The sequence below is a fragment of the Odocoileus virginianus genome, chromosome 20 (genome assembly GCF_023699985.2).
Source record: "Odocoileus virginianus isolate 20LAN1187 ecotype Illinois chromosome 20, Ovbor_1.2, whole genome shotgun sequence".
Classification (NCBI taxonomy): Eukaryota; Metazoa; Chordata; class Mammalia; order Artiodactyla; family Cervidae; genus Odocoileus; species Odocoileus virginianus.
In genome coordinates this window covers 9,836,785-9,862,040 of record NC_069693.1, presented here as the reverse complement: position 1 = coordinate 9,862,040, position 25,256 = coordinate 9,836,785, and the positions used below count along the sequence as shown (strand labels likewise).

Sequence of the window (25,256 nt, the reverse complement as noted above, 5' to 3'; positions counted from 1 at the left end):
TTGAAACCATCCAGACTGAGGGAGTAGATTGAGCAGAGACTGGGCCCTGGGCCTCCCACACTAGGAATCAGAGAAAGGACCACTGTCCCAGAGAAGGAGCAGGAACATCGGGAGAGGTGATAACCTAGGGCCAAGGGAAAGAGGAGTTCCTAAAAGCTGGTGATCCACTGGGGAGCAGAAATGACAGAGCAGTAGCTGGAGGTAGACGTGGGTTCACGGGGAAGAAAACATGGCTGTCTTATCCCCCAGTCTTGTTGCAGGAGACTTGTCTGGAAGAGAATGGCCATGTCACAGGCCTCAGATGAGTCCCTGTGAGGGGAGACCAAGTGAGGGTCCTTGGCTTCACACAGAAAAGAATTCAAGAGTGAGCCATAGTATAAAGTGAAAGTAAGTTTATTTAGAGGGAGACACATTCCGTAGGCAGAAAGGCGACCATCTCAGAAAGCAAGAGTGGCCAGTGGGTGTGGGGGTGGTTAGTTTTTATGGGCGGGATAATTTCATAAGCTAACAACTGGGAGTATTATTCCAACCTTAATGGGGTAGCAGCGAGAATTTCCAGGAATTGGGCCACCACCCACTTTTTGGCCTTCTATGGTCAGCTTCAGAACTGTCATGGCATGTGTGGTGTATCACTTAGCATATGCTGTTATATTACAATGAGTGTATAATGAGGCTTAGAATCGGGATGGGGAAAAAAAGAAAAAAAAAATGAGGCTTGGAGTCTAGGGAAGTCGTATCTTCTGTCACCTTGGGCCTGGTGGGCCTAGTTTCAGTCGTATCTGCGTCATTCTTTCAAAGCTTGGGTCCTGTTCCCTTCCCTTCTGTCTTAGTCTCTGTTGTGGAAACTTCTCAATACTGTAATAAAGAATATATAAGAAAAAGTTTATATTGTCTCAGTGTAACTTAAATGTGGCCAAGTGCAGAAAACGGTCAGTGAATTTTTACAAATATATATATGCCCATGTAACCACTAACCAGGTCAAGATAGAGAACATTTCCGAAACCCCAGAGATTTCTATTGGACTGTTTTCCTGTCAGCTCCCCCACTTCAGAAACAGCCTCTGATCTGATTCCAGTCATTACAGATGAGTTGTGGCTGCTCTTGAACTTGACAGAAATGAAACTTGATAGAAATCTGACAGCTGGTCTTCTGTGTTTTCTGCTTTTAGCTCTTTGGTCTGTGAGAGTTTTCCCTGCTGTTGAATGTATCAGGAGCTTGTTCTGTAAGAACTAGAACTTTGAAAGGATTTCTACATACAGGTTGTTTTACAATATGGAAAATGAAGACTCAAGTTGAATTCCAGGTATTTTGCAGTGTGGTGAATACATGGTGGGCTTTAAGGATAGTGGATGATGTAAAGTGCTTAAAGTGCTGGGGGGCCAGTTTTAAGATGGGCGGAAAGACAGCATGTTTGTGTGCTGCTGGGAGGGGCAGTGAAACCATGCCACTCAAATTGGAACTTGAACCCACGGGCCAGGACTCACACCTGGCCAAACCCAGACTGAAACTCGAACCCATGGTCTTTTAATTGAGATCACACACCTGGCCTCAGCACTTAGTGAAGCTCAGGTTCTTGATGTCCCCTTGCAGGAAGAATTCAGTGAGAGACAAAGTGACAGGTAAGAAATGGATTTATCTAGAGAGAAACACACCCCACAGACAGACTGTGGGCCGTCTCAGAAGGCAACAGGCCCTGGAAATTTGGGGTTGTGAGTTTTTTATGGACTGGGTAATTTCGTAGGCTAAGTGAGTGGGAGGATTAGTCCAACTGTTTCTAGGAAGGAGCAGGGATTGCCAGGAATTGCACCACAGCCCACTTTTTGACCTTTTATCATTGGCCCTGAAACTGTCATGGGGCTGGTGGGTGTGTCATTTAGCTAATGTATTATAATGAGCGCATAATGAGACTCCAGTCTACTGGAAGTCAAATCTTCAGCCATCTTGGATGTGGTTGGTTCTAGTTTGTCATGTCCTATGGCAGTGTCATTCTTTTAAAGGTTGCCCCCTGCCCCTTCTATTTCAATAGCAGGGAGAATGGATGAGGGAAGAAACTTAGGACTCTGGCCCTTGAGGAAGTGAGAAAGGGTGCAGCCAGGGTACACCCTTGGCTGGACTTGAAGAAGGGCCAGTTCATTCTGGTAGAAGAAAGAAAAGACATTGCTTCCAAGTTGTAAAAACACTCTCCTGGTTTTTACATGTTAGCAGCTGTCTCACACAGCAGAAAAGCTATAAACAAGTCTTTAGTCTGCAGTCTGGTATTGATGTAGATGATATGGCTTCCTTCATGGGCCCTCATAAAGAACTGGAAAAATACTGGTGATATTTGTTCTACGTGGATGGGGAAAAGGGGACAGGAGAGTCCAGGAGAAATGACCAGTTTCGACAATCCTTGGGAAGGAGGAGGAGCCCTGTGGCTGGAGCAGCTGTGATACTGGGTTTATAATAAATATGGATTTGGTCTTTATCCTGGAGTCTGGCACAGAGCTCCTAAAACCTTTGGACCTTCCAGTGAAGAGAGTAATAAGGGTGACTTTTGTAATGAGGTGGCTTTGGAAAGCACCTCGGTAAGGATAGGGGCTGAGTGCCAGGGCCCCAGTGGGGTGATTAGAGGTTTAGAACTTCCAGATCTACAGGAAGGGGAGAAGGGTTGGAGTTGGATTAGTCACCAAAGTTCGATGATTTAATCAGTCGTGGCTATGTAATGAAGCCTCCGTAATAACCCCCAAAGGACAGGGCTTGGAGAGCTTCCAGGTTGGTGAACACTTGGAGATTTGGGGAAAGCAGTGTCCAGAGAGGGCATGGAAACTCCCCACCCCTTCCCCATCCCTTGCCCTGTGCCTCTCTTCCATCTGGCTGTTCCCCAGTTACATCTTTTTATAATAAACCTATAATCTAGTAAATAAAATGTGTCTCTGAGTTCTGTGAGTCACTCTTTGAACCCAAGGAAGGGGCTGTTGGATCTGTAACCAGTTGGTCAGACACATAGGTGACAACCTGGACTTGAAATTGGCATCTGAAGGGGTAGGGGTGGGGGGCAGTCTTGTAGGACCCAACTCTTAACCTGTGGAATCTGATGCTGGTTCCAGGTAGAAAATGTCAGGACTGAGTTGAGTTGTGGTGTCTTGAGAATTGCTTGGGGGGGGGGGGAAAAAACCCAAACCACAACACTGGAATTGGGTGCAGAATCATTATCTTCTGTGACAGGGAGGGTATAGGGAGCCTGGAGGAGGGATGGGGCCACAGCCTGAAGAGCCCCCAGGTGAGGTCTGTGGGTGTATTAACACCATTTTGTAGGGAAAAAGGATGTGCCCCTGGCTGATAGCTGGAAGCAGGTACACATCAGGGTGTCCAGGTTTCTTTTCAAAGTTCACATTTGGGCAAAAGAAAATCAAGATGGGAAGGAAGAGAGAGTTTTTAGGGTCATGGAAACTTCAAGCTTGAGCTGAGTGGTTTTCGCTCGGGTGAATGCATTTGTAAAAAAATCTATTGAGGTTGCATTTAAACTTTCTGTCATTTATGTAAAATAAATCTCAAAGAAAAAATGAGTGGGGACTTCCCTGGCGGTCCAGTGGTTGAGAATCTGCGCTTCCATTGCTGGGAGCACAGGTTCCATCCCTGGTGGGGGGACTAGGACCCCATATGCTGCAGGGCTAGGCCTAGGAGCTGGACTTTGACAGAAATACAGGTGGGAACCATGGCAGGGTTTTGAACAAGGGAAGGGCCCAGTCGTGTCTTGGGTGGTGGCCCCAACCCCCTGACTGGCTCTCGAACCCCAGTAATCCCCCAGCCCTTTCTGGACCCACTTTCCCCCACCCTGTCCTCTTACAGGCGTGGAGGCAAAACTGAAGTAGGAGGGGGAAGTTGCCAAAATCACCGTGGAGCCAAGTCCCTGGGGAGCAGAGCCCTCTGACTCATGCCTGCAGCCCCCACCCCGGTGCAGGGCGTTGAGGAAGTGGTGATGGTGTGAGGGGGTGAGCAAAGACTGCTAGAAGGGGGGGCATCGGGACCCGTGCCCCACAGTTAGTGGTGGCAGGGTGGCGGGGGCAGATCCGAGAATTCAGAACAGCAGTGTTCTCCCGTGCTCTTAGTGCCTTAGGCAGAAAGCCCCTTCTCACCAGTTCCTACATTTTCCCAGGAGAAACAAGTGGTAGAAGGGGCAGTGCTTCCGGCCACCCCGGGCAGTCAGTGTGTTCGCTCAGAGATAACTCACTGAAGCCTAGCATATGCAGGCCCACGACACTGAAGACACAATATAGACAGCAAAAATGAAAGTAGGGTATAATCCCTAAATGAATGAGCTGACTGGCTAAGTGCTGGGCCTTCAGAACCAGGCCATCTGGGTCAAATCCCAGCTTCACCATCTCCTTGCTGTGGCTTCGGGCAGGGTTCGTAATCCCTGTGCCTCAGATTCCTCATCTGTATAATGGGACCAGTAATACCACCTTGCTTCCTTCTGTAGAGATTTTGTGAGATCATTTATATGAAGGACTTAATGTGGGACTTTGCATGATAAATATTACTGTGATAAAGACAGGTTCACAGTGGGGGCTGTGGGAGCTTCAGAGAGGGCTTCCTGGAGGAGGCGACATTTAAGCTGGGGCCTAAAGGAGTTGGAAGGAGTTTGCCCAGTGAAGTCAAGTAAAACTAGGAAGGGATGGTCCCAGTAGGGGATCTGGCAGCACTGAAGAGAGCTTACTGAAGGGGAGGGTGTTGGAAGTGTTCCTGTTTCCTCTGCCCCCCAGGTGGGCTGGTGTCCAGAGGAAGGGGCAGTGGGTGGTGCAGGCCCGAGTTTAGCTCTGGGGGCTGAGGGGTGGGGCTGGCTGCGGGCTTGCAGGGAAATCCAAAGATAGCTCAGCAGAAAAGGATGACTCGCAGCCCGGGCTTCCCCACAAGTCAAGGGAAGCGGGGATGAATCAGCCTCTCAAAGTGGAATACAGCGGCTGTGGGAAGTGAGACCCAGGTTCAGGGTCCAAGGCTGTTCTGTCTCTGACTCACCTCAAGCCAGACTGAGAGGGAAGGCTCGGTCTCAGGATGCGCTGGGTGTGAAGCCAGACCCTTGAGGCCTTCCTCGTCTCGAAACTTCAGTCTCTGTATTTGTACAGTGGGATGGGGTGGGGTGGGCAGAGGTGGTGGTGACTTACAACGCAGGAGCGCAGAGCCGGGCATACGGGAGGACCTCCATAAGCCCAGCCCCCTTCCCATTTCCCGGCCAAGTCCTAGCAGATACGAGAAATGAGTACAGGGGATGGTTTGGGGTTCCTGTTACTCTCCTGATGGATGAGGTGTCATCTGGGTTCTGGTGGGCTATGAGTAGAGAGGAGCAGAGGGAAGTAGAAAAAAGAAAAAGGGCAGCCATGTATTGATTGTGTCTGAAAATCAATAGCACTGATAAAAATGATTAAGTTATCTCTCATGAATTCTTACTAAATGCCCAACCCTCTGTGCCCCTCCCTGTTTTAATCTTCACAGCAATCCTGTGGGAAGGTGACCCCATCTCTCAGGTGAAGTGAAATGTTCAGAGGTGAAGCCAATTGCCCAAAGTCACACCCCCAGTGGATGGCAGAGCCAGGGTTTGAACCCCAATCTGCCTGAATTCAAAGCCCTTGCTCTTAGCCTTAGATCTGGGCTGGGGCAGGGGTAGGGACGGTGCTGAGGACTCCCCAGCCTACAGACCTTGGAGGATACTCCTCGGAGGCCTCTCATATAGTTGCAGAAGCTGGTTCAGGCGGGCTTCCTCGGCGGCTCAGATGGTAGAGAATCCGCCTGTAATGCAGGAGACTCAGGTTTGATCCCTGGGTCGGGAAGATCCCCGGGAGGAGAGCATGGCAATCCACTCCAGTATTCTTGCCTGGAGAATCCCCATGGACAGAGGAAACTGGTGGGCTACAGTCCATGGGGTCGCAAAGAGTCAAACACTCCTGTAGCGACTGAGCACGCAAGCAGGTTCAGAGAGGGTAAGGGCCTTCCACTGGCTGACCTGCCTGTTTGGAGTGTGGATGTGCTTAGAAAGAAACAGCAACTTCTTCTGGCTTTGTTTAACCTTTATTGCAAAGTATAAGAGCAGAGACTGGTGGGCTGCACCCCGGCCCCTCGCACCTTCTCCCACCAGGTAATTCTCTGCAGCTCTGGAGAAACAGTGTCCTCCTCGTTCTCCCGCCAGGGGGCGCTGCCTCCTGCCTCGTCCCTGCCTCGGGCCTGGTTCCTTCAGCTCTGCCGGCCAGCGGGTCACTGAGGCAGCCCAGGATCCTGGACTCTGGGCCCCCGTGCCCCTTCTCCTGATCCTCTTCCTCCTCCTCTGGGACCCAGGAGTCCCGGCCCCCAGACACCTCCACGTCCAAATGAAAGCTGGTGGCCATCTACAGCAGCAGAGTGAGGATGTTTTTGTCGAGAGTATGTGCGGCAGGGGTGACCGTTTTCCCATTTGGGGCCTTGGTGGGGGGTGGGCCACGGCCTCCCTCCTTAATCCAGCATCCCCTCCAGCATCCATCAGCATCCACCATCCAAGGTGGGGCCCCCAGCAGTCCTCACACTTGGGCGGAGGGGGGGTGGTTATATGTGTGGCTGGGTCAGGAGTAGCAGAGAGAATGTCCTTGACCTCAATCCTGATGAAGAGTAGCCTGGTTCTTCCCGGATGGGTCCTGGGGAGACGAACAGAGAGTTGGATAGAAAGGCAGGCCAGACAAGAGGAGAGACAGAGACCGAGCAAAGAAAGAGGGCGGGGGCGGTCCAGCCCCAAACCTGATGGCCCTCCCTGCAGGCAGAGCCAGAGCAGAAGAGATCGGGTGGCCTCAACTCCAGCCCCCCCCGTCCCCCTCCCCCTGAGCCACATGGGGTGCTGGTCACAGGCACCCTTCCTCCAGGAGTTTCTCCTGCCCAAGTCCCAGCCCCCTCACCAGCTACGTGGCCTCCTGGCTTGGTTCTGGAAGCTGCCGCGGCCCCAGGGCAACACTGAGCAGCTCGGTCAGGGTGTCCAGCTTCCCTGCTAGCGCATCAATCTGCTTCTCCAGGGCCTGGTGGGAGCTGCTCAGTCGGAGCTGCAGGTCACACAGGATCATGTGCATCTGGGCAGAGAGAGGTCAGAGGGATCAGGGGGCTGGGGAGACTCCCTCCCTGCCCCGTGGAGTGAGGCGGCGGAACCAGCATTTCCTAAGTCCTTACAGGCCCAGGAGATTATCCTCAATAATAACAGTTACCATTTATCGACCACCTTCCACCGCCCAGTGACTGGGCCACGTGATCCTCATATGCAGTTTAAAATCCTCCTAAAAGCGTGGGAATGGGAATCCTGTTTCCATTTTTAACAGCTGAGGAAACAGGCCTGGAGCAGATAAATTGACATGCCCAAGGCAGGGCCCAGATCAGGGTGACCCGAGAACGTAGTAGGTGCTCACTTAAATCATTGTGGCCTTGATGGCCGCCTGACTTCAAAACCCACAGAGCCCTTTCTCTGCCTCCTCAAACTAGGATTCACAGCTTTGTCCTTCAGGGCGTGGGAGCTTTCTATGAAAACTTGACTTCCGTGTTCTGGGCCAGGTGGATAATCTTAGAAATCAAGACCTGCCAATTCCGGCAGATCTAGGCCACTGCCATGCAGTTTAGGGGCCCGGCACCTGCGGCTGTGTTTACCATGGCATCGGGGCCCAGGACCACTGTTTGAATTGTCATGGACTAATGAGAAAAAAGCAAAGGCTACCGGATAAGCAAGAGGAGCTGCTAACCAACCCAGTGGGGTGTGACGTCACCGACCCTGAGCACTTCAGAATCAAGGAGACCCAGCAGAAGGAGGGTAAGCGGAGTCACCCCTTGACCAGGCAAGCCTGCCCAGCACTCCTGGCCACCTTCCTCCCCTTTGCAACAGCAGCAGAGATTGAGTTTTCCCAGAACAATGTCACTCGTCTGTGCGTCGGTGCTGTTAATTCACATTTTATTGCTTTGCCCTTTGTGTTTGAACTTCATTTGTCAATTTGCTTAGGTTTTATGGTTGTGTAAGAGTCATAGTTAAAAGGAATTTCATATCTATCCACATGTAGGGAACTTGACAATAGAAATAAGTTCACATCAAACACTGGAGTTCTTTGCACAAGTTCCTTAAGTTTCAAAGGAAGCTGTACCTTTCACGAGAAGTTCTATTGCACCATTCACTTATTCATTTGTTTGTTCCTTCAACCACAAGAACTTTCTTGAGTCCCCATGTGTGCCAGCGTCCCCGATTCCAGGCCCAGAGCTCCTTACCAGCCACCCCCTACCTCCCTCTTCTCCTAGACCCCCTCTCACAGGATCCCAGTACCTTGGAGATGTCCACCATGGAGTTCACTTGCTCCCGGAGCTTTCTGTGTTTCAGCCGCACCTGGCGGAACCTGGGGGTTAAAAAGAACGGTGGGGGGTGGGGGTCAGAGCAGCCCTCGCACAGGGGTGGGAGGAGGGGCGGAGAGACTCACAAAGATAGAGTATAGTGAGGAAAGTCGCCGGAGAACTGAAGGGCTGGGAGAGGCTGCACCCATGAGCCCACCTCCCACATAGAGACCCAGGAATCCAGACCCGCAGGCACTCTGAGACATGCAAACGAAACCATCACACACGCAGAGGCACTGTGACGTCCAGGTGGGCATCTGTTTAGTGGGACCACACGCGGGCATCCTGACCTGGAGATGCGTTCATACTCAGACACGGACACACACACATACCCTGCAGAGAGGAGTGGACTCAGACAGGCTTGCACACGGCGTGTGCATGCACAGAGGTCCTCACCTGTTGATGGCAGCCAGCAGCCTGCGCTGGTGCTTGCGGGCAGCTCCAGACTCCTTCCTGCGCGTATGTTTGTACAACAGCCAGGACTCCTGCAGCACCCGAGCAGCCGACTCCCTCATCTGGGTGTGGGGGGGCACGGTGTCAGGGGAGATGGACCCTGCTAGGGCTCTGGGAGGAGGGGCTGGGGGCTTGGACTCCTGGGTCTGAGGGAGGAGGGGCTGGGGGCACGGAATCCTGGGTCTGAGAGAGGGTGTGATCTGGGTGCTGGAGGCCCCCCTCACCTCTTTGGCATACTGAATATCCATCATGAAGTTGTGCACATGCTTTTCTGCCTTATTAAACTCCAGTTTCCGGGCCACCACGGCCACCAGCAGGGCTGTGCAGCAGACCCCCTGTGGGCAGAGCGGGTGTTAGGACACAGGGGCCCTGGGGCTCTGAGGGCCAGCCGTGTGCCGCCAACTCTCTCTCTCTCCTTGAACACCCCCACAGCCATAGCTGGCAGGCACCACCCCCCTAGTTGACAGACAAGCAGACCCGCTGGGAGAGAACCAGGGTCCCAGAGCTCCCAGAGGTGGAGCTGAGATCAAAATCACACATCTGAGTGCAACTCCTGGGTGTGGTATTCACACCTTCACCAAGTCCTCTTTTGTTAAGGGTGTGATTGGAGATGGGGGAGAAGGGATGGTTCTGGGTGATGGGCAGACCTCAGGCTCTTGCAGGACCCTTGCCTCCCCATGCTCCAGTCGGCCATCAGGTCACCAAGGGTGTTCTTCCCCCTCCTCCCCACCTCTACAGATGCTGCCCAGCTCGGGCCACATTTTCTCCCCCCTGGTCCAGGGAAATCACCCCACCCTGCCCCAGCTGTGACCCTGACCCTCTCAGCCTAATCTCCTTCTGGGCTAACACGGCCCTAGACTTCTCAGCCCAGCTCTCAGGGCCTGCTAAGGCCACTCTTTCTTCTCTGCCCAGCCTCCCTCTCAGGTAATTCATCCCTTAGCTGCCTAAGCACCTGTTCCAAACCCCCACTCTCATCCCTTCCTTCTCGAGGCCTCTGAGCCCTCAAGGCCCCATCAAATCCCGACTGCCCTGTACCACCGGCTCACTGTCCCTGGAGTTAGAATGAATCATCTGAAGTCTGTCCCCATCCCATTATGTTTCAGCTCTTGACCCTTGGAACAATTTATTAGCTACAGGGACTGCTTGGGTTCCAAGCCCAGCTTGGAGAAAGTTATCTAATCTCACAGTGCCTGAGTTTCTTATCTGTGAAATGCGCACGCCCTCACAGAATTACTCCAGGGATTCCGTCAGTTAGCACCTTGAGAGCAGAGCCTGGCACAGAGTATGGACCCAATAAAAGTTAGCTGTTATTATTTCATTGCACCCTGGAGCCTCTCGGCCGGGAGTGGTCTGTGAACGCTAGTGCAAATCTAGTGCAAAACTCACCACGAGAGAACCTTCTCTCAGGTTCTCCCTTTGTCAAATGAGGGAGGAGGTCCCAGGCAGCCCTTAGGGCCCCTGATCCTTTGGGAGTGTGTCCCTGGCTGCATCCCTGCCCCTCTTTCCTAGTCACAGAGACTCACCACTGTGTGTGTGAGTGTGTGTGTGTGTGTGTGTGAGCTGCATTTCCCTGCCACCCATGCATCACCTGTGGACCCAGGACTTGGGGGTTCAGCATATCCTTGCTGGGACAAATCAAGGCTGGGGGCTGTTGGCGTGAATTCCTGAGCTTGAGGGGAGCCAGATCGCAAAAGGAGGTGGAGGCCAAGGCATTGGGTGCTGGGTCTATGAAGGGAAGGGGGTGGGTGTCTAGGTTCAGAGGGAGGCTGACTCTGGGGAAGAGGCTTGGGTCTAGGGCTTAGGGAGCCCTCTGTCTCATCCTTGAGGGCACAGGAGCCAGGGCAGCAGACAGCCACATGCCCGGAACCAGCTGCAATAACAGTTTCCCCATCATCACCCCGATCCATTTCCCGAGCATTTCCTGTGCTCGAGACCCTTTGTGTGCTATGCTCAGTTGCATCAGTCATGTCCGACTCTTTGCAACCTGTCAGGCTCCCCTGTCCATGGGATTCTTCAGGCAAGAATACTAGAGTGGGTTGCCATGCCCTTCTTCAGAGGATCTTCCTGACCCAGGGATCGAACCGGTGTCTCTGTGTCTCCTGCATTGCAGGCAGATTCTTTACCCACTGAGCCACCTGGGAAGGCCTTTTGAGACCCTTTACATGGTTTAATTCATTTAGTCTTCTCAGGAGCTCCTTGAGCAGTACACTGGTATCATCACCCCCATTTTCTAGACAAGGAAACTGAGGCCCAGAAAGATTATATGGCCGACTCCCAGCTAGGAAGTGGCAGAAACAGAATTTGAACTCGAGCAGCCCAAGCCCACAGGCATGCTCCTGATATCCATATGCAATAGCCTTAATTGAGACGGGGAGACTGGATCCCTGGGTCCTGAAGGAACCTGGAGCTGGGAAACCAGGTACCCTGAGTCCTAGATGATTGAGAGGGTAAAGAGGGGAGAGAGCAAGATCCTGAGCCTTGGGGGAACTCAGGGCTGGGTTCCTGAATTCTGGGGGGAAAAAGAGAAAAAGGGCTGGCAGGTTCCTGAGGAGGATGAAGTCTGGGGTGGTAGGTTCCAGAGAGGGCTAGGACTTTAGGGGATGGATTCCTGGGATTGTCAAAGGAAATAGGGCTGGTGTCTGTGTTCTGAGCAAAGATCCGTGTAGTCAGAGCTATGGTTTTTCCAGCAGTCATGTACAGATGTGAGAGCTGGATCATTGAGAAGGCTGAGCACCGAAGAATTGATGCTTTTGAACTGTGGTGCTGGAGAAGACTCAAGAGTCCCCTTGGACAGCAAGATCAAGCCAGTCAATCCTAAAGGAAATCAACTCTGAATATACATTGGAAGGACTCTTGTTGAAGCTGAAGCTCCAATACTTTGATCACCGGATGGGAAGAGCCAACTCATTGGAAAAGACCCTGATGCTAGGAGAGACTGTGGACAATAGGAAAAGGGGACAGCAGAGGATGATGGTCAGATAGCATCACCAACTCAATGGACATGAATTTGAGCAAACTCTGGGAGACAGAAGAGCCTGGCATGCTACAGTCCATGGGGTTGCAAAGACTTGGACACGACTTAGCATCTGAACAACAAAAACAACAACATGGCCAGGGAATGAGGCAGTGGGGGTCCAGACACCCAAGTTTCTTGGGGTGTCCCTGAGTGCCTCAGTTGGCTCCATGGTTTCCTGGGGCCCGAGGATGAGCAGTGTGCAATACAGGAGTCCCTGACTGGATGTACTCACCATGACACCAGTGCAGAGGCAGACAATCTTGCCCCACATGGTACCTGGCACCACATCGCCATAGCCAATGGTCAGGAATGTGATGGGGATCAGCCACAGTGTGTCCGAAAGGTGCCCGGTGGCATTAACAGCCTGCCTACAGGGGAAGAGAGGGTTAGTTCTGGGGTTCCTGTGGTGTTTGATACCCTCTTTCTTAGCACACACCCACACTCAAAAAAAAAGCACTCAAAGCTTGCCTGGCTCTGGTAAGCCTGCCTGGCCTCCTCTTTGCTGTGTGACCTAGACAAGATGCTCAACCACTGTGGGCTGTGGGCTTTGAACCTGGATCCTGTCAATTCCAAAGCCGATTTGGTTTCAGCTAGGCTACCAGGGCTGCTGCATTTAATGTGGTTGAGGGGTTTAAAGGGGGAAGAAACCTAGCCTGAAGTTCACTTGTCAGTCCCTGGCAGGGGACTGCCTCCACCCAGAGAAAGGGTGGGTTTTCTGATTTCCACAAAGATTCTATATGGCCTAAAAGTGGCTCTATCAGGACTAAAAAGGTGGAACTCTAAAAAGGCTTGGGTGGGGGGACTCTCTTCTTTCCCCACACTTCATGGAAGGGGATATTTAGGTCCAGTCATAGAAACGACTGAAAACCAGGATGTGTCTAACTCTGACCCATAGTTAGGCCAGAGCAAAGAAAGCATCATTCACCAGGGTCCCAGACACCTCAAAATCACTAAGTTAGTGTCCGGAGGTGGGGATTGAATCTGTACAGTTAAGCCCCACCCCCTTCATCCCAAAGCACATTCAAGTTTGTGGATTTCGCCTCTCAGTGGCTCAGAGAGGAGAGATCTCAGGGCAGATGGTCCCATTCTCCACCTCCCCTCAAGAATCCTTTGACCCATGTACTAAACTAGAGGTTCCCAAACTCGAGCCAGCATCAGAATCAACTGTTAAAAACAGATTGCTGGGTCCCACCCATCAGCGTCTTGGATTCCATAGATACGGGTGGGGCCTGCGAATTTGGATTTGCAACCAGTTCCCAGGAGATAGACAGCATATTAAAAAGCAGAGACATTACTTTGCCAGCAAAGGTCCGTCTAGTTAAAGCTATGGTTTTTTCAGTAGTCATGTATGGATGTGAGAGTTGGACTATAAAGAAGGCTGAGTGCTGAAGAATTGATGCTTTGAACTGTGGTGTTGGAGAAGACTCTTGAGAGTCCCTTGGACTGCAAGGAGATTCAACCAGTCCATCCTAAAGAAATCAGTCCTGCATATTCATCAGAAGGACTGATGCTGAAGCTCCAGTATTTTGGCCACCTGATGCAAAGAACTGACTCATTGGAAAAGACCCTGATGCTGGGAAAGATGAAGGCAGGAGGAGAAGGGGACAATAGAGGATGAGATGGTTGGATGGCATCATCGACTCAATGGACATGAGTTTGAGTAAACTCCAGGAGCTGGTGATGGACAGGGAGGCCTGGCATGCTTGAGTCCATCGGGTTGCAAAGAGTCAGACACAACTGAGCAATTGAACTGAGCTGAATTCAGGAGATGCTGCTGGTCCCAGAACCACTGGCTAAGATTACCCCCAATTTCTTTTATCTGTAAGATAAATGGGGCTTCCCTGGTGGCTCAGTGGTAAAGAATCCATCTGCTAATGCAGGAGACGTGGGTTAGATTTCTGGATTGGGAAGATCCCTGGAGAAGGAAATGGCAACCTACTCCAGTATTCTTGCCTGGGAAATCCCAGGGACAGAGGAGGCTGGCAGGCTACAGGCCATGGGGTGGCAAAGAGTCGGACAGGACTTGGTGACTAAACAACAACAAAGCTAAGTGGAGGCCCTGATGGGGTACAGTTCCAGCATCAGGCCAGAGTCCAGCAGGCAGCTGGGAATTTCTTCCAGGGCAGCCCTGGGGCCGTTAGGAGCACCTACCAGTGCATCTGTGCTAATTTGGAAAAACAGAACATCTCCTTCCTTCAAAGTAGGTGCAACCCTTGGCTAGGCCCCAGTGCCTGCATTATACCTGGACACCAGAGGCAGGAGAAGATTTGAGGCAGGAAGGGCGGGGCTTTCTAGGGTATATGTGTGCTGGGGGGTGGCAGTTGGGGGTGGGGGGAACTGGAGGCTGCAGGTGGAGGAAAGGCTTTGGGGCTGGTCTGTTGGTTCTTCCCACCCGGCCGCAGAAGAGTGTGGACAGATAGTTTTCTCCACTGCTTGGTCCTGGGGAGCCCCAATCTGCACCACCGTGCAGGGCAAGCATGGTTGTAAGCGGCTCCTCCAGAGGCTCCAGGTACCCTCCATCCCCTCTCGCCCTGGCACCCTCACCTCTCGGCTACCGACAGCACCCAGGCGGTGGTGAGCCAGAGGCCAAGCGTGAGGCAGAGCAGCAGGCGGCCAGGGTGCGTGTTCATGTACAGCTTGGCCACGAACCAGTGGCGGAAGCGGACCTGGTTGAGCGCGCCGATGCTGCGGTAGGAGGCGTTGAGCAGGACGCCGCTGCGCAGGAGCAGGGCGCGGGGCACCAGGTACAGGCGCAGCAGCATGGCCAGCGACAGCAGCGCCTCCCCCTGGTCCAGGAAGCTGGGCCAGGACTGCGTGGCCGTGGTCTTCGGGAACCCCGAGCTCAGCACGCACGGCGGGCCCGGCACCGGCGGCGGGTGCAACCCGCACACCACCAGCTCCAGCACGATCTGCGCCACCTGCCGCCCGGTCAGCGCCACGCGCCAGTCCCGGAGCCCGTTGTCCGTCATGAACAGCTGCGGGGACGGGGGCGGATGGAGAAGGAGCGAGTCACGCGAAGGTCAGGTGCCGGCTCCCCAGCCTGCGTGGGGAGATAAGGGGGGAGCGCCCGCGGGGCCGCAGAGGGAGACAGATAGCGTAGGGCCTGGGGCCGGGGAGGGTGGGGAAGGCACACGGCAGGACCCGAGGAAGACAGCTCTCCGCCTTCTCTCCCGTGTCCCGTGCAGCCTACTTTCAGAACCTCCAGCCCAGGAACACTTATTGAGTGCCTACTGTGTGCCCGACGTTGAGATATGTTGAGGATATGGGTGAACAAGACAAAAAAGCCTTCCTTCCTGGAGCCTACATTCCACATCCATGGAGCCAGGCCTTACTCCTGTCTCTGGGGACCCGGTAGTGTAACTGGCATCATCCCATTACAATGACAATAGCCAACATGTGCGGGGCACCTGGGGGGTGCAAGGCATTGCACTATCCTCTTTGTGTGTTGTGACTCCTGGAATGCTCACAAAACAGTGAGATTGAAGGTATTCTTACCCCCATTTTAATAGATGTGGAAACTGAGGCCCAGGGCGCTCAGGGGCAGCTGGGCTACGAAATCAGGCCGATTAACTACTTGAATGACTGCTATGAATGATAAGGTGTACTTCTTACTGAGCATGTCTTGTATGCCAGCCTCTGCAAAGGGCATACCACACTTGGCCAATAACCCTCATTTTATACGCCAAGGTGGTGGGGGAAGGGCACAGGATCTGGGGGTGTGGAAGATGGGAGGAGAGGGGAAGGGGTGGGGAGCCCAGTGTGGATTGAGACATGCGATGGCAGGGGGGGATGTGGGTGGGATGCAGGGTGCCTGGATCTGGGGGTCATTGGCACAGAGGTGGGGAGCTCAGGCATGCCGAAGGACTTCAGGCACATAACTAGGATCTGAGTTGTTGGGACCGGAATAGGTGGGGGCCCAAGGGTTGAAGAAGGGAGATCTGGGAAGCTGGGCCTGGTGTGAGGCAGCCTGGAGCTAGAGTGGACAGGGAGGCCTGGGGGCGGGAACTCTCAGCACCTACAGGTGAGTCAGAGGGCAGCAGGTGGAGGAAGGTCGGGGCTGCTCAGGGAGGCTCTGTCTGTTGTCCACGGTTCATCCCCGCGGGGTAGATAAGGGTGTGGATGCATCTCAGGGTGGAGGAAGCTCATTACTCAGCCCAGCAGGCCGGAAAGTGTGAGCTGACAGGGGGGTGGGGGTGGGGCTGAGGGGAGCCAGAAGGGGCTGGGGGCGGGGCCTGCCCTACCTGGACCTCTTTGGCGTGAAAGGCCACGATGAGAGACAGGAGCAGGAACGTGGAAATGCTGATCATGCATTTAACCAGGAACAGATAGAGCGCCCACTGTTGGGAGGGAGAGAGAAAGGGGTGAGATCCTAGGTCTCCACCTGCTGTGTCCCCTCTACTCTCCTCCCAAACTGCCATCCCTTCTCCCTTCCCATTGATTCCTAGCCTCCTAACCCCACCCCCAGTCCAGCCGTCTCCTGATGCCTCCAGGTCTGGGGAAGCCTCAAAACTGTCATCGGGTCCCCAAGGAGAGCACCCTCTTTCTTCCTAAGGGGACAGCCCTGGCCCAGATGCAGGGTTCACCATCCTCCTCAGCCTCTCCTAAGACCACACCCCTGAGAGAAGAGTTCAAAACACACATTCCTTCCTAACTGCTGCGTACGTACCAGTCCCCATCAAAAATAGTTCTCAGTTGGTGGAGGGGTGTCTAGAAACAGACATTTATCCTCTAAAGAGTGTCCCTCCTCTTCCCTTCCTCCCCAGCTGGTCTCTGCCCTAGAAACAACTTCAAGTCTCCCCCTACCCCAGCAACCCAATTCCTAAGGAGCCTAGAAACCGTCACTCAATCCCCAAGGAATGAATGACACCCTCCCCTGCCCTCATTCAGGAGCTGGGTCCCTGAGACCCCCAGCCCCAGCTCTGAGAAAGGCCTCCAGTCCTGCCCTGCATGTCCCTTCCCCCCCCCCACTGCCTCCTGCCCTCTCTCCTGGCTCCAAGCCCAGGGCAGATCTGGCCGGAAGCACATGGCCTCCAGAAACCACGGAAAGTTTTTTTTTCCCTCTCTATGCGTCTATACCTTGGAGGAATCTAGAATTCTTAAGGGAGAGATTTAGAGGGGAATGGGACTGCTGGATTCCCTGGGAAGGGCCGGGAGGGGGTGTCTGCCTGGAAGGTGGTGTCGGGGGAAAGGGCCACCTGGGCACCCGCATTGAGTTCAGCACCTGTTTCTTCTAGAACGCTGCCAGCTCTCCCCGCCAGCCTGGCCCGGGCCCCGCCTCTGTGCAGGGGAAAAGGGCCAGTTTCCTGCCCCGGGGGGCCTGCCCCCCCAACCCTCCCCAAACAATGGTGCTGTTGTCCCTAGCCCTCTCCCAACCCCTCATCCTTCTATGGCTCCCCAATTCCCTGTCCGTTTCTTTAGTTTGTTTCAACCTGCACCCCACCTGACCCAGCCCTCCACAGCTCTGTCGTCCACTTCTCTGGTGGTCCTCTCTGCTTTGCAATTCCTTTTGCCCCGAATCCTGCACCCCCTTCTCTGCCTGTAGCACTCTTGTCTCTTACTGCATCGTTGTCTTGGTCTCTGTCTTCGTCTCTCTGTAAATCTCTGCCTCTATGTGTTTGTGTGAGTCGCTTCAGTCGTGTCCAACTCTTTGCGACTCTCTGGACTGTAGCCTGCCAGGCTCCTCTGTCCATGGGATTCTCCAGGCAAGAATACTGGAGTGGATCGCCACCAGGGGATCTTCCCAGCCCAGGGATCAAAACAGCATCTCTTATGTCTCCTGCACTGGCAGGCGGGTTCTTTACCACTAGCACCACCTGGGTAGCCTCTCTGTGCCCCTCACCATCCTCCCTCTCCCGCCCGGCTGCATCCCTCAAGCGCCCCTGTCCCAGTGGGGTCTGGCCCCGGCCTCTCCTCCAGCCCCTCCCTGCTACAAGCAGGTGTCTGGGTCCCTGCAGAATGAATTCATTAGATTGTGATGGATTGTGATGGAGGTGGGGAGGGGACATGGGTATTGTCAAGGCGGTCATAGAAAAGGGGCTGAGGAGGACCCTTCGGGTCATCTATTTCAACCCTCACCCCCAGTTGCCAGTTGAGGAAACGGGCCCAGAGAGCTTCAGCAGAGGCCAGAGTCGCCCTGCTGGAGGCAGCAGCCTGGTGGGCAGTGGAGGGAAGCAGGGGAGGTGAGAGGGCCGAGGGACTGGGTGGTGAAGGAGAGACCCCCGACCCATTGCATCTGCCCCCTTAGCCTCACCTCCCCTGCTGGGCGGGGTGCTGAAGCCTGGGAGCGGCGGGTCAGCCTGGCCATGCTTCCTGTTGGCCTGGGCTTCGGCAGCCCCACCCCCTCAGTGCCCGCTGCCCTCATCCAGCCAGAGGAAGCCAGCCTGCCCCGACCCTCGGTGGGGCTCCTGGGCCCTTCAAAGCTGCCTGCCTCTCCCAAAGCCAAGCCTGAGCCTTGTCCCCAGGAATGCCCCCACCTCAACCCTCAAATCCAGGGCCCCCCAACGAGCCCAGTTCCACGCCCCTTGCCCCAGACAGATCTGCAGCCCCTCCTTTCCTGTTGAGCAATTCTGTCCCGTCCTCCAGCTGCCAGTTCTGACCCATGGCCTTCATCTGCCCCCATCACAGCCTGGACCTGGGCTGGAATGTGCTGGAAGCCTGCTCAAACCTGTCGGGGCCCCACCTGTTCTTTCTTTCCCCACTCACACTATCCTCGAAGTCAGCCCCTCTTCCCCTACACATGCTCTAAGGCGCCCTCCCCTTCAAACCCAGGAGCCCAGGCCCCCAGCCTCTCCTACCCGGGACCCAGGAGTCCAGCCTACGAGAAAACCTCTCCCTTATTTCTCAGACTAAATAGATTCTGAGGAAGCTGAGCTTCTTGATAATGGGGATGGAATTGGCGGGGGGGGGGGGGGGGCCAGCGGTGCTTCTTCCACCCTCACCACCCCCCCACAGCGCCCCCAACCTCAGCCAGTTTTTTCCGTCTCTGCCCTTTGCCTCTGAGATACTGGGCAAACATTCGAGTTCAGATAAGGACTAAGGAGCCTCCGCCTACTGGAAGAAGTCAGCCTTTCTCCTCACCTTCCCTTCACTGAACCTGGGGCTACCCCTCCCCTAACCTGCTCGTGGGAGACTCCAGTATCTGACCAGCCACCCCTTGGACCTCCAACTGTCTGACTGCAGTATCTTCAAATTGACACCCTGTGACCCCTCTTCCCTTCCTTTTGCAGAGGGGGCCCCCTACCATTTCCCTCCCTGCAGCCCAGGAGTCCGGCACTCAACCTCCTCCACTCAGACCCGGGGGTCCCCGGCCCCACCTCCCTCTGACCCTGGAGTCTCAGCCCCCAGCCCCTCCTCTTCCCTCAGACCCAGGAGTCCTGGCCCCCAGCCCCTCCTCCTTCAAGACTAGAAGTCTCTGCCTCTACCCTCCACTCACCGGGCACCCCCCGAACCACAGCATCTCCGCGTGCAGGACCATGAGTCCAATGCCAGTTCCTGCCAGTGCCAGCGTCCAGCTGGCCAGACTCTTCTCCTGCTCCAGCAGGCGCTTTCGCCGCCGCAGGGCCCCCAGGCCCGGCACCAGCTCCCCGCCCATGGCTCCCTGGGTCTTGGGGCCCAGCCAGCTTCCTGCCCAGGGTCCCCCACCTCGCAGCACACAAAGGGCAGCCACAGTGGCTTGAGGTCCCCGGCCTGCTCTGCTCCTGCTCTGGGCTTGTGCTTTGAGGTACAGCAGAGTCTGTGCCCTCTGGGAGGTGGTGACTGTTGGGCAGGGCGGGGAGGTGCTGAGGAGGCCCCCGGGCAGAGGGGAGGCTCCCCAGCCCCCCTTCTCAGACTAAGGAGGGGCGGGGGTGTGTCTTAGGGCAGAGCAAGGAAGAGGCGTGCGTCCACGTGGATTAAGACACACACACACACCAACACACAATGGGCTTTGTCACACACAACGGTCTGCAGCGCATAATACGCACCTACACTGGGCCACACCCGGACACCACGCAGCACGCAGTGATTACACCCTGAAACATGGCATGGCCAGAGACGGAACCTAACACCCATGGGCACACAACGCTACTGACACCGAGTGACTCACAACTCCCGACAAGCTCTGAAACCCACAGCCACACCCAGACACCACACACACACGGTGTGACACACGCCGGCACTTAGCGAGCAGGCAGGACCCCGTGGCGCACAGGGCCACCCAAATATTGTCCACACACAAGCACAGACATCACAATCAAAACTGGCACAACATTGTCTGACACCAACAGCCACACCCAGACACAGCACACGGGGTGATGCCTGTCCATAGCTACACAAACACGACCTATACAAGTGTTCCACAAACACGCAATCTGTATTGATTTAGCAATCCCCAAGTGCCACGCACAGCATATCTGTGTGAACAAGGCACTCAGCCATCACCCGTGGAACAGTACCCAATACATGCGGACACACAGCACTTAGGGACACACCCATGGCAGTCACCATTCACCTAGCACAGAAACACACAGTGACGTACATCATGGCATGTGGTGACTCCAACATACACGCTCATAGAATGATTCACAACACACACGGATTCACCTCAACACACAGTATAACCCAAGTACACACTGCCATTCAAATATACAGCCAGAGAGCAGTACGGATGGCTGCGTTAGGAAAGGACCTACAGGCACAGTGACACACACAGAAACCCAGCTGGCAGCTGCCCCTAGACATCCTGATCTATCTTGGTGCATCACACAGGACACAACAGAATGGTACCCGGGGGAGGGAGGCCGGGCACACAGGCTACATAGGCCCTGGTGCCCAAGAGCCACGTCCACGAACAGAACACCTACCATTGCCTCAGGCTGGCAGACACCACATACCACACCCGCGCATCGCCCAGCACATGATACACCCAACACCAGTGGCCACACAAACACCACACATACAGAATAATCCACAAAGACACTGATAGAGTACTGCCCAGCACAGACACCGTGTCCCATGGACTGGCGGACGTGGCCAACTGACACATCCGTCACCTAGGCCGGTAGCAACACCCACACAGCACCAGGGGGACACCCTCTGGTACAGTGTAATACACAGCCACACAGTCACAACACTCTGAGTGTGGATCCCCAGGCTGTGTTCTTGGCAGGGAAAGAGAGGCCTGCAACATGGATTTACACCTTGAAGAAGAGCACAGTGTCACATCACTGAGACACACAAAACCTATAAACAGACACAGCACGTGCGCTGACGTACAGAATAGCAAATGCAACGCAGGGTGACGCGTGATGACTCCCAGAGTGACAGCCACATGGCGTGTGTCACGTGACCACATGCAGCTGCACAGAAGTCATGCACGGGTCTCTACTGTATACAGCCGGACACAGATCAAAAGCCTCCCGCAGCAACGCACGAGGACTTGCTGGCGGGGTGACACAAAACCCCTCTCCAGGTGTGGCCCGTGGACCCCTGGACACCATTCCGGGTGGGGAGGAGGGACTCAGAGGGACCCCTCTCCCTTCCCCGGAGTCACATGTCAAGCAGAACACGGACCCGCCAGCCACAGGGCAATGAGACGCACACAGACATGCCTGGCATCACACCAACGCAACCCACACAGACACGCCCAGAGACACCGAACCGCACACACAGACACGCCCGGCGACAGAAACACAACCTAGGCTGGGGCCGTGCCCCATGCCGCGCGGGTGATTCCCGCTCAGGACGCGAGGCTGAGACGCGGCGGGAGAGTGCTGGAATCGCACGCGCGTGCCGGCGCGGAGGAGACGCTGCCGCCTCTGGGCGATCCCAAGACTGCAGCCCCCCATCTCTCCTCTCCTCCCCCTCGGCTTCCCGGGGCCTCTCCTCTGGCTCCTCTCGTCTCTCCCACTCTGGAAGCCTCTGGGTTCGTCTTCATCTCCGTCTCCGGCTGTCTTTCTCGGCCTCTGTTTTCCTCTGTTTTAAGCCCCTCTGTCTCTTCCGGCTCTCTCTCTCTCTCTCAAAATACCTCTGACTCTGCATTTGTGTGGTTCCGTTTCTCTCTCTCTCTCTGCTTCTTTGTGTTTCTGTGTCTCTCAGCATCTCTGTCTCTGCATCCCACTGCTTTTTAAAACTTTTACGAAGTATAGTTGATTTACAATGATTCTGGTGTACAGCAAGAAATCAGTTATATATGTGTATGTGTGTGTGTAAATATATATTTCCTTTCAGATTCTTTTCCATGATAGGTTATTACAAGATATTGAATATAGTTCCTTATGCAATACAGTAGGTCCTTTTTGTTTCTCTATTTTTTATATAGTATTGGGTATCCTTTAATCTCAAATTCCCAATTTATCCCTCCCCCTTTTGCCTGCAATGCGGGAGACAGAGTTCAATCCCTGGGTGGGGAAGGTCCCCTGCAGAAAAAAATGGCAGCCCACTCCAGTATTCTTGCCTGGAAAATCCCATGGAAGGAGGAGCCTGGTAGGCTACATACAGTCCATGGGGTCGCAAAGAGTCGGAGCAACTTCACTTTCCTTTTACCTTGGTAACCATAAGTTCGTTTTCTGTGTCTCTGACTCTATATCTGTTTTGTAAGTAAGTTTATTTGTAACATTTTTTTAAGACTCCATATATAGGTGATATCTGATGATCCCTCTGCTTTTCTATTTCACTGTCTCTCCCTGTCCTTGTCTTTCTGCTTCCATGCCCCTCATCCGTGTTCTCACTGTCTGTATGTCTGTCTTCTGGTCTCTGTCTCTCTTTTTCTTTTTTGGTTGTGCCACGTGACTTGCAGGATATTAGTTCCCCAACCAGGGATTGAACCCAGGTCCTCAACAGGGAAAGCGCAGAGTCCTAACCACTGAACCTCCAGAGAATCCCCACCCTGACTCCTGGTCTCTATCTCTTGCTCTCTGTCTCATCCTCTCTCTGTCTCTAGTGCTCTGTTTCTGGACCTTGCTAAGCTCATCTCTGCCTCAGTTTCCCTCTCCTCTGCAGAGACACAGCTGGGGACAGCCTTGCCTCCCCCGCCTGCCCGCCCCCCCCCCCCCCACCCCCCGCCCCGTTCCACCCCAGCCTCACTTTGGGGCCAAAGGCCAGAGACACCCAGACTGCGGCTGCCTGAGAACGGAGACCCCTAGCCCCAGGCCCGCCACTGCCTCCATGCACCCATGCAGGCAACTGTGAAACATGAGGGAAGAGAGACAATAAGGGGGACCTCGAATGTTGGAGACAGAGAGACTGACAGACAGACAGACAGAGAAGGAACAGAGGGGAGGGGATGGTGGGAGAGAGGGGGGAGGGAAGTTTTTTTTTTTTTTTTTTTTAACAAACCCAAAGAGATGGAGACAGAAGAGACCCAAAGGTGAGGAGAAAGCAGCAGTCAGAATCAAAGACTTGGACGTAGGAGCAGAGGGGAATTTTGCCTCCAAAGAGACCAAAACCAAAAGAGAAAAGCGGAGAGAAGGCAGGCGGGGGAGATGCCAGGGTGGGCGGTGAGGTCCAGTGGCAAGGGCACCTGCCTCCACAGGGAAGTTCCGGGCTGGGCCGGGGTGGGGGGGGGGGGGTGGGGGTCAGCTGCTAGGACACGCGGCTTCAGAGCCAGCTCCCTGCAGCCCAGAGAGGGGGTTGGTGACTCAGGGCCCCGGCGCTTCCTGTGACTCAGCCTGGTTCTCGAGCCTGGAGCGGGGAGTGCAGGGGGAGAGGGGTCTCTGAAAAGAGAGGGAGGGGGAGCACCAGAGAGGTCTCTGCAGGGAGGAGGGGGTGGGGCAGCGGCCTGGGACTTTGAGGGGAGGAGGGGCTGGGGGTCTGGACCCCTGGGTCTGAGGGAAGAGGGGGCTGGGGTCCTGGATCCCGGGTCTGAGGGAGGAGGGGGCCTGAATCCCACAGTGCTGATCCAGGAAGACTAGAACTTATTTACAAATCCTTAGGACTTTCACTTGGCCTCCTCCCAGCTGCCCCACCTTCATCCCAGCCCCATCTCCGGGCCTGGAAAGGACCCACATGCCTTGGGGCCCAGCCGGAAGGGGCCAAGACAAAGAGGTGTTTAACTCGGCAGGGTGGCGGAGCGGGTGAAGAGGCTGTCTCAGACGGAAAGGTCACTCGTCGCCCAGGGCTCGTGCAGGGAAAGGCGGGGCTCAGCCCGAGGGGAAGACGTCCTGCAAGTCTGAGGCCTGTGGCCTCAAATCCTCCTACCGCTGTCTTCTGGATTTACACTTTAGGAGGCTTTAGGGCCTTGGGATCCTGCCACCTGGTGGTATCTGGGGAGAACTGCAGGCTCTCTATTTTTCCCATCTCAGTTCAGTTCAGTCGCTCAGTGGTGCAGACCCCGTGGACTGCAGCACGCCAGGCCTCCCTGTCCATCAGCAACTCCCAGAGTTTACCCAAACTCATTTCCAGTATAATGTTCATCTGTTGGGCTTCCCCGGTGGCTCAGACGGTAAAGGAAAAAGAAAGTGTTAGCTGCTCAGTCGTGTCCGACTCTTTGTAATCCCATGCGCTGTAGCCCACCAGGTTCCACTATCCATGGAATTCTCCTGGCAAGAATACCGGAGTGGGTAACCATGCCCTTCTCCAGAGGATCGTCCAGGGATGGAACCTGGGTCTCCTGCATTGCAGGCGGATTCTCAGCCACCAGGGAAAGAACCTGCCTGCAATGCAGGAGATGAGAGTTCGATCCCTGGGTCAGGAAGATCCCTTGGGGAAGGAAATGGCAACCCACCCCACTCTTGCCTAGGACATCCCATGGACAGAGGAGCCTGGTGGGCTAGAGTCCATGGGGTCGCAAAAGAGTCAGACTCGACTTCCGACTAAACAATCCATCTATTGAGTACCTACTGAGTGTCAGATACTGCTGTAAGCATTCAGGGTACAGTAATAAGAACACAGACAAAGTCGCTGCCCCAGGAGCTTCCTGGCTAAGGGAGGGAAACCCTGTGGTTCTGTCAATCTCTCTCTTGCTTTTGCTTTGTCTCTGTGAATCTGCTTCTCTCTCTCTGTACTCACTGGCCTTGCTTCTGAGTTTCTGTCTCCTGGTCTTTGTCTCCAAATGCATGCCTCTCTGTTTTTATTCTATCCTTTGTACTTCTGTGTTCCCTACCAATTAAAACTAATTTGTTTTATTAAGTCATATATGTATATATAAAGAATCCGCCTGCAATGCAGCAGACCAGGGTTTGATCTCTGGGTCAGAAAGATCCGCTGGAGAAGGAAGTGGCAACCCACTCCAGTATTCTTGCCTGGGAAATCCCATGGACAGAGGAGCCTGGCTGGCTAGAGTCCACAAGGTCGCAAAGAATTGGACACAACTTAACAACTAAACCATCAATCTCACAATCTGGGTGTCTTGAGACTTTGGGTCAGTTGGGTTAAGCCTTGACATGGCCACAGTTACTTTTTTGGGTGAAACATAATAACACAACGCACATACAGCCTGGTTTAGAGACGACCCAAGTT

At 54.4% G+C, this 25,256-nt stretch overlaps 1 protein-coding gene across 7 annotated transcripts; it reads right to left on the bottom strand.

The window, feature by feature from the left end:
* Window positions 1–377: 377 nt before the first annotated feature.
* On the bottom strand, window positions 378–21,836 carry KCNN4 (potassium calcium-activated channel subfamily N member 4). 7 transcript variants are annotated; one of them, XR_002313815.2, is made up of 11 exons: window positions 19,255–21,836; window positions 16,064–16,159; window positions 14,367–14,797; window positions 12,055–12,190; window positions 9,031–9,141; window positions 8,750–8,868; window positions 8,289–8,358; window positions 6,895–7,062; window positions 5,675–5,764; window positions 4,997–5,305; window positions 378–855 (listed from the first exon to the last, which is right to left on the bottom strand). XR_002313815.2 is itself a non-coding variant. In XM_020893204.2 (9 exons), the coding sequence occupies exons 1-8, from the start codon at window positions 19,411–19,413 to the stop codon at window positions 6,898–6,900; spliced, it is 1,287 nt and encodes a 428-aa protein (XP_020748863.1). In that variant the 5' UTR covers window positions 19,414–21,834; the 3' UTR covers window positions 6,022–6,639; window positions 6,895–6,897. The 7 variants fall into 7 exon arrangements, 4 of the variants coding, with proteins under 4 accessions (XP_020748863.1, XP_070306849.1, XP_070306848.1 ...); XR_002313816.2 differs by having other exon boundaries at window positions 4,997–5,089; XR_011482092.1 differs by lacking the exon at window positions 4,997–5,305.
* Window positions 21,837–25,256: the final 3,420 nt, after the last annotated feature.

Coding starts and splice junctions, on each gene's coding strand:
- KCNN4 (XM_020893204.2), bottom strand. CDS start 19,413: ATGGGCGGGGAGCTGGTGCCGGGCCTGGGGGCCCTGCGGCGGCGAAAG. Junction 8,359..8,749: donor CTGCTGGCTGCCATCAACAG/GTGAGGACCTCT, acceptor TTTAACCCCCAG/GTTCCGCCAGGTGCGGCTGA. Junction 7,063..8,288: donor CCATGGTGGACATCTCCAAG/GTACTGGGATCC, acceptor CTCTCTGCCCAG/ATGCACATGATCCTGTGTGA.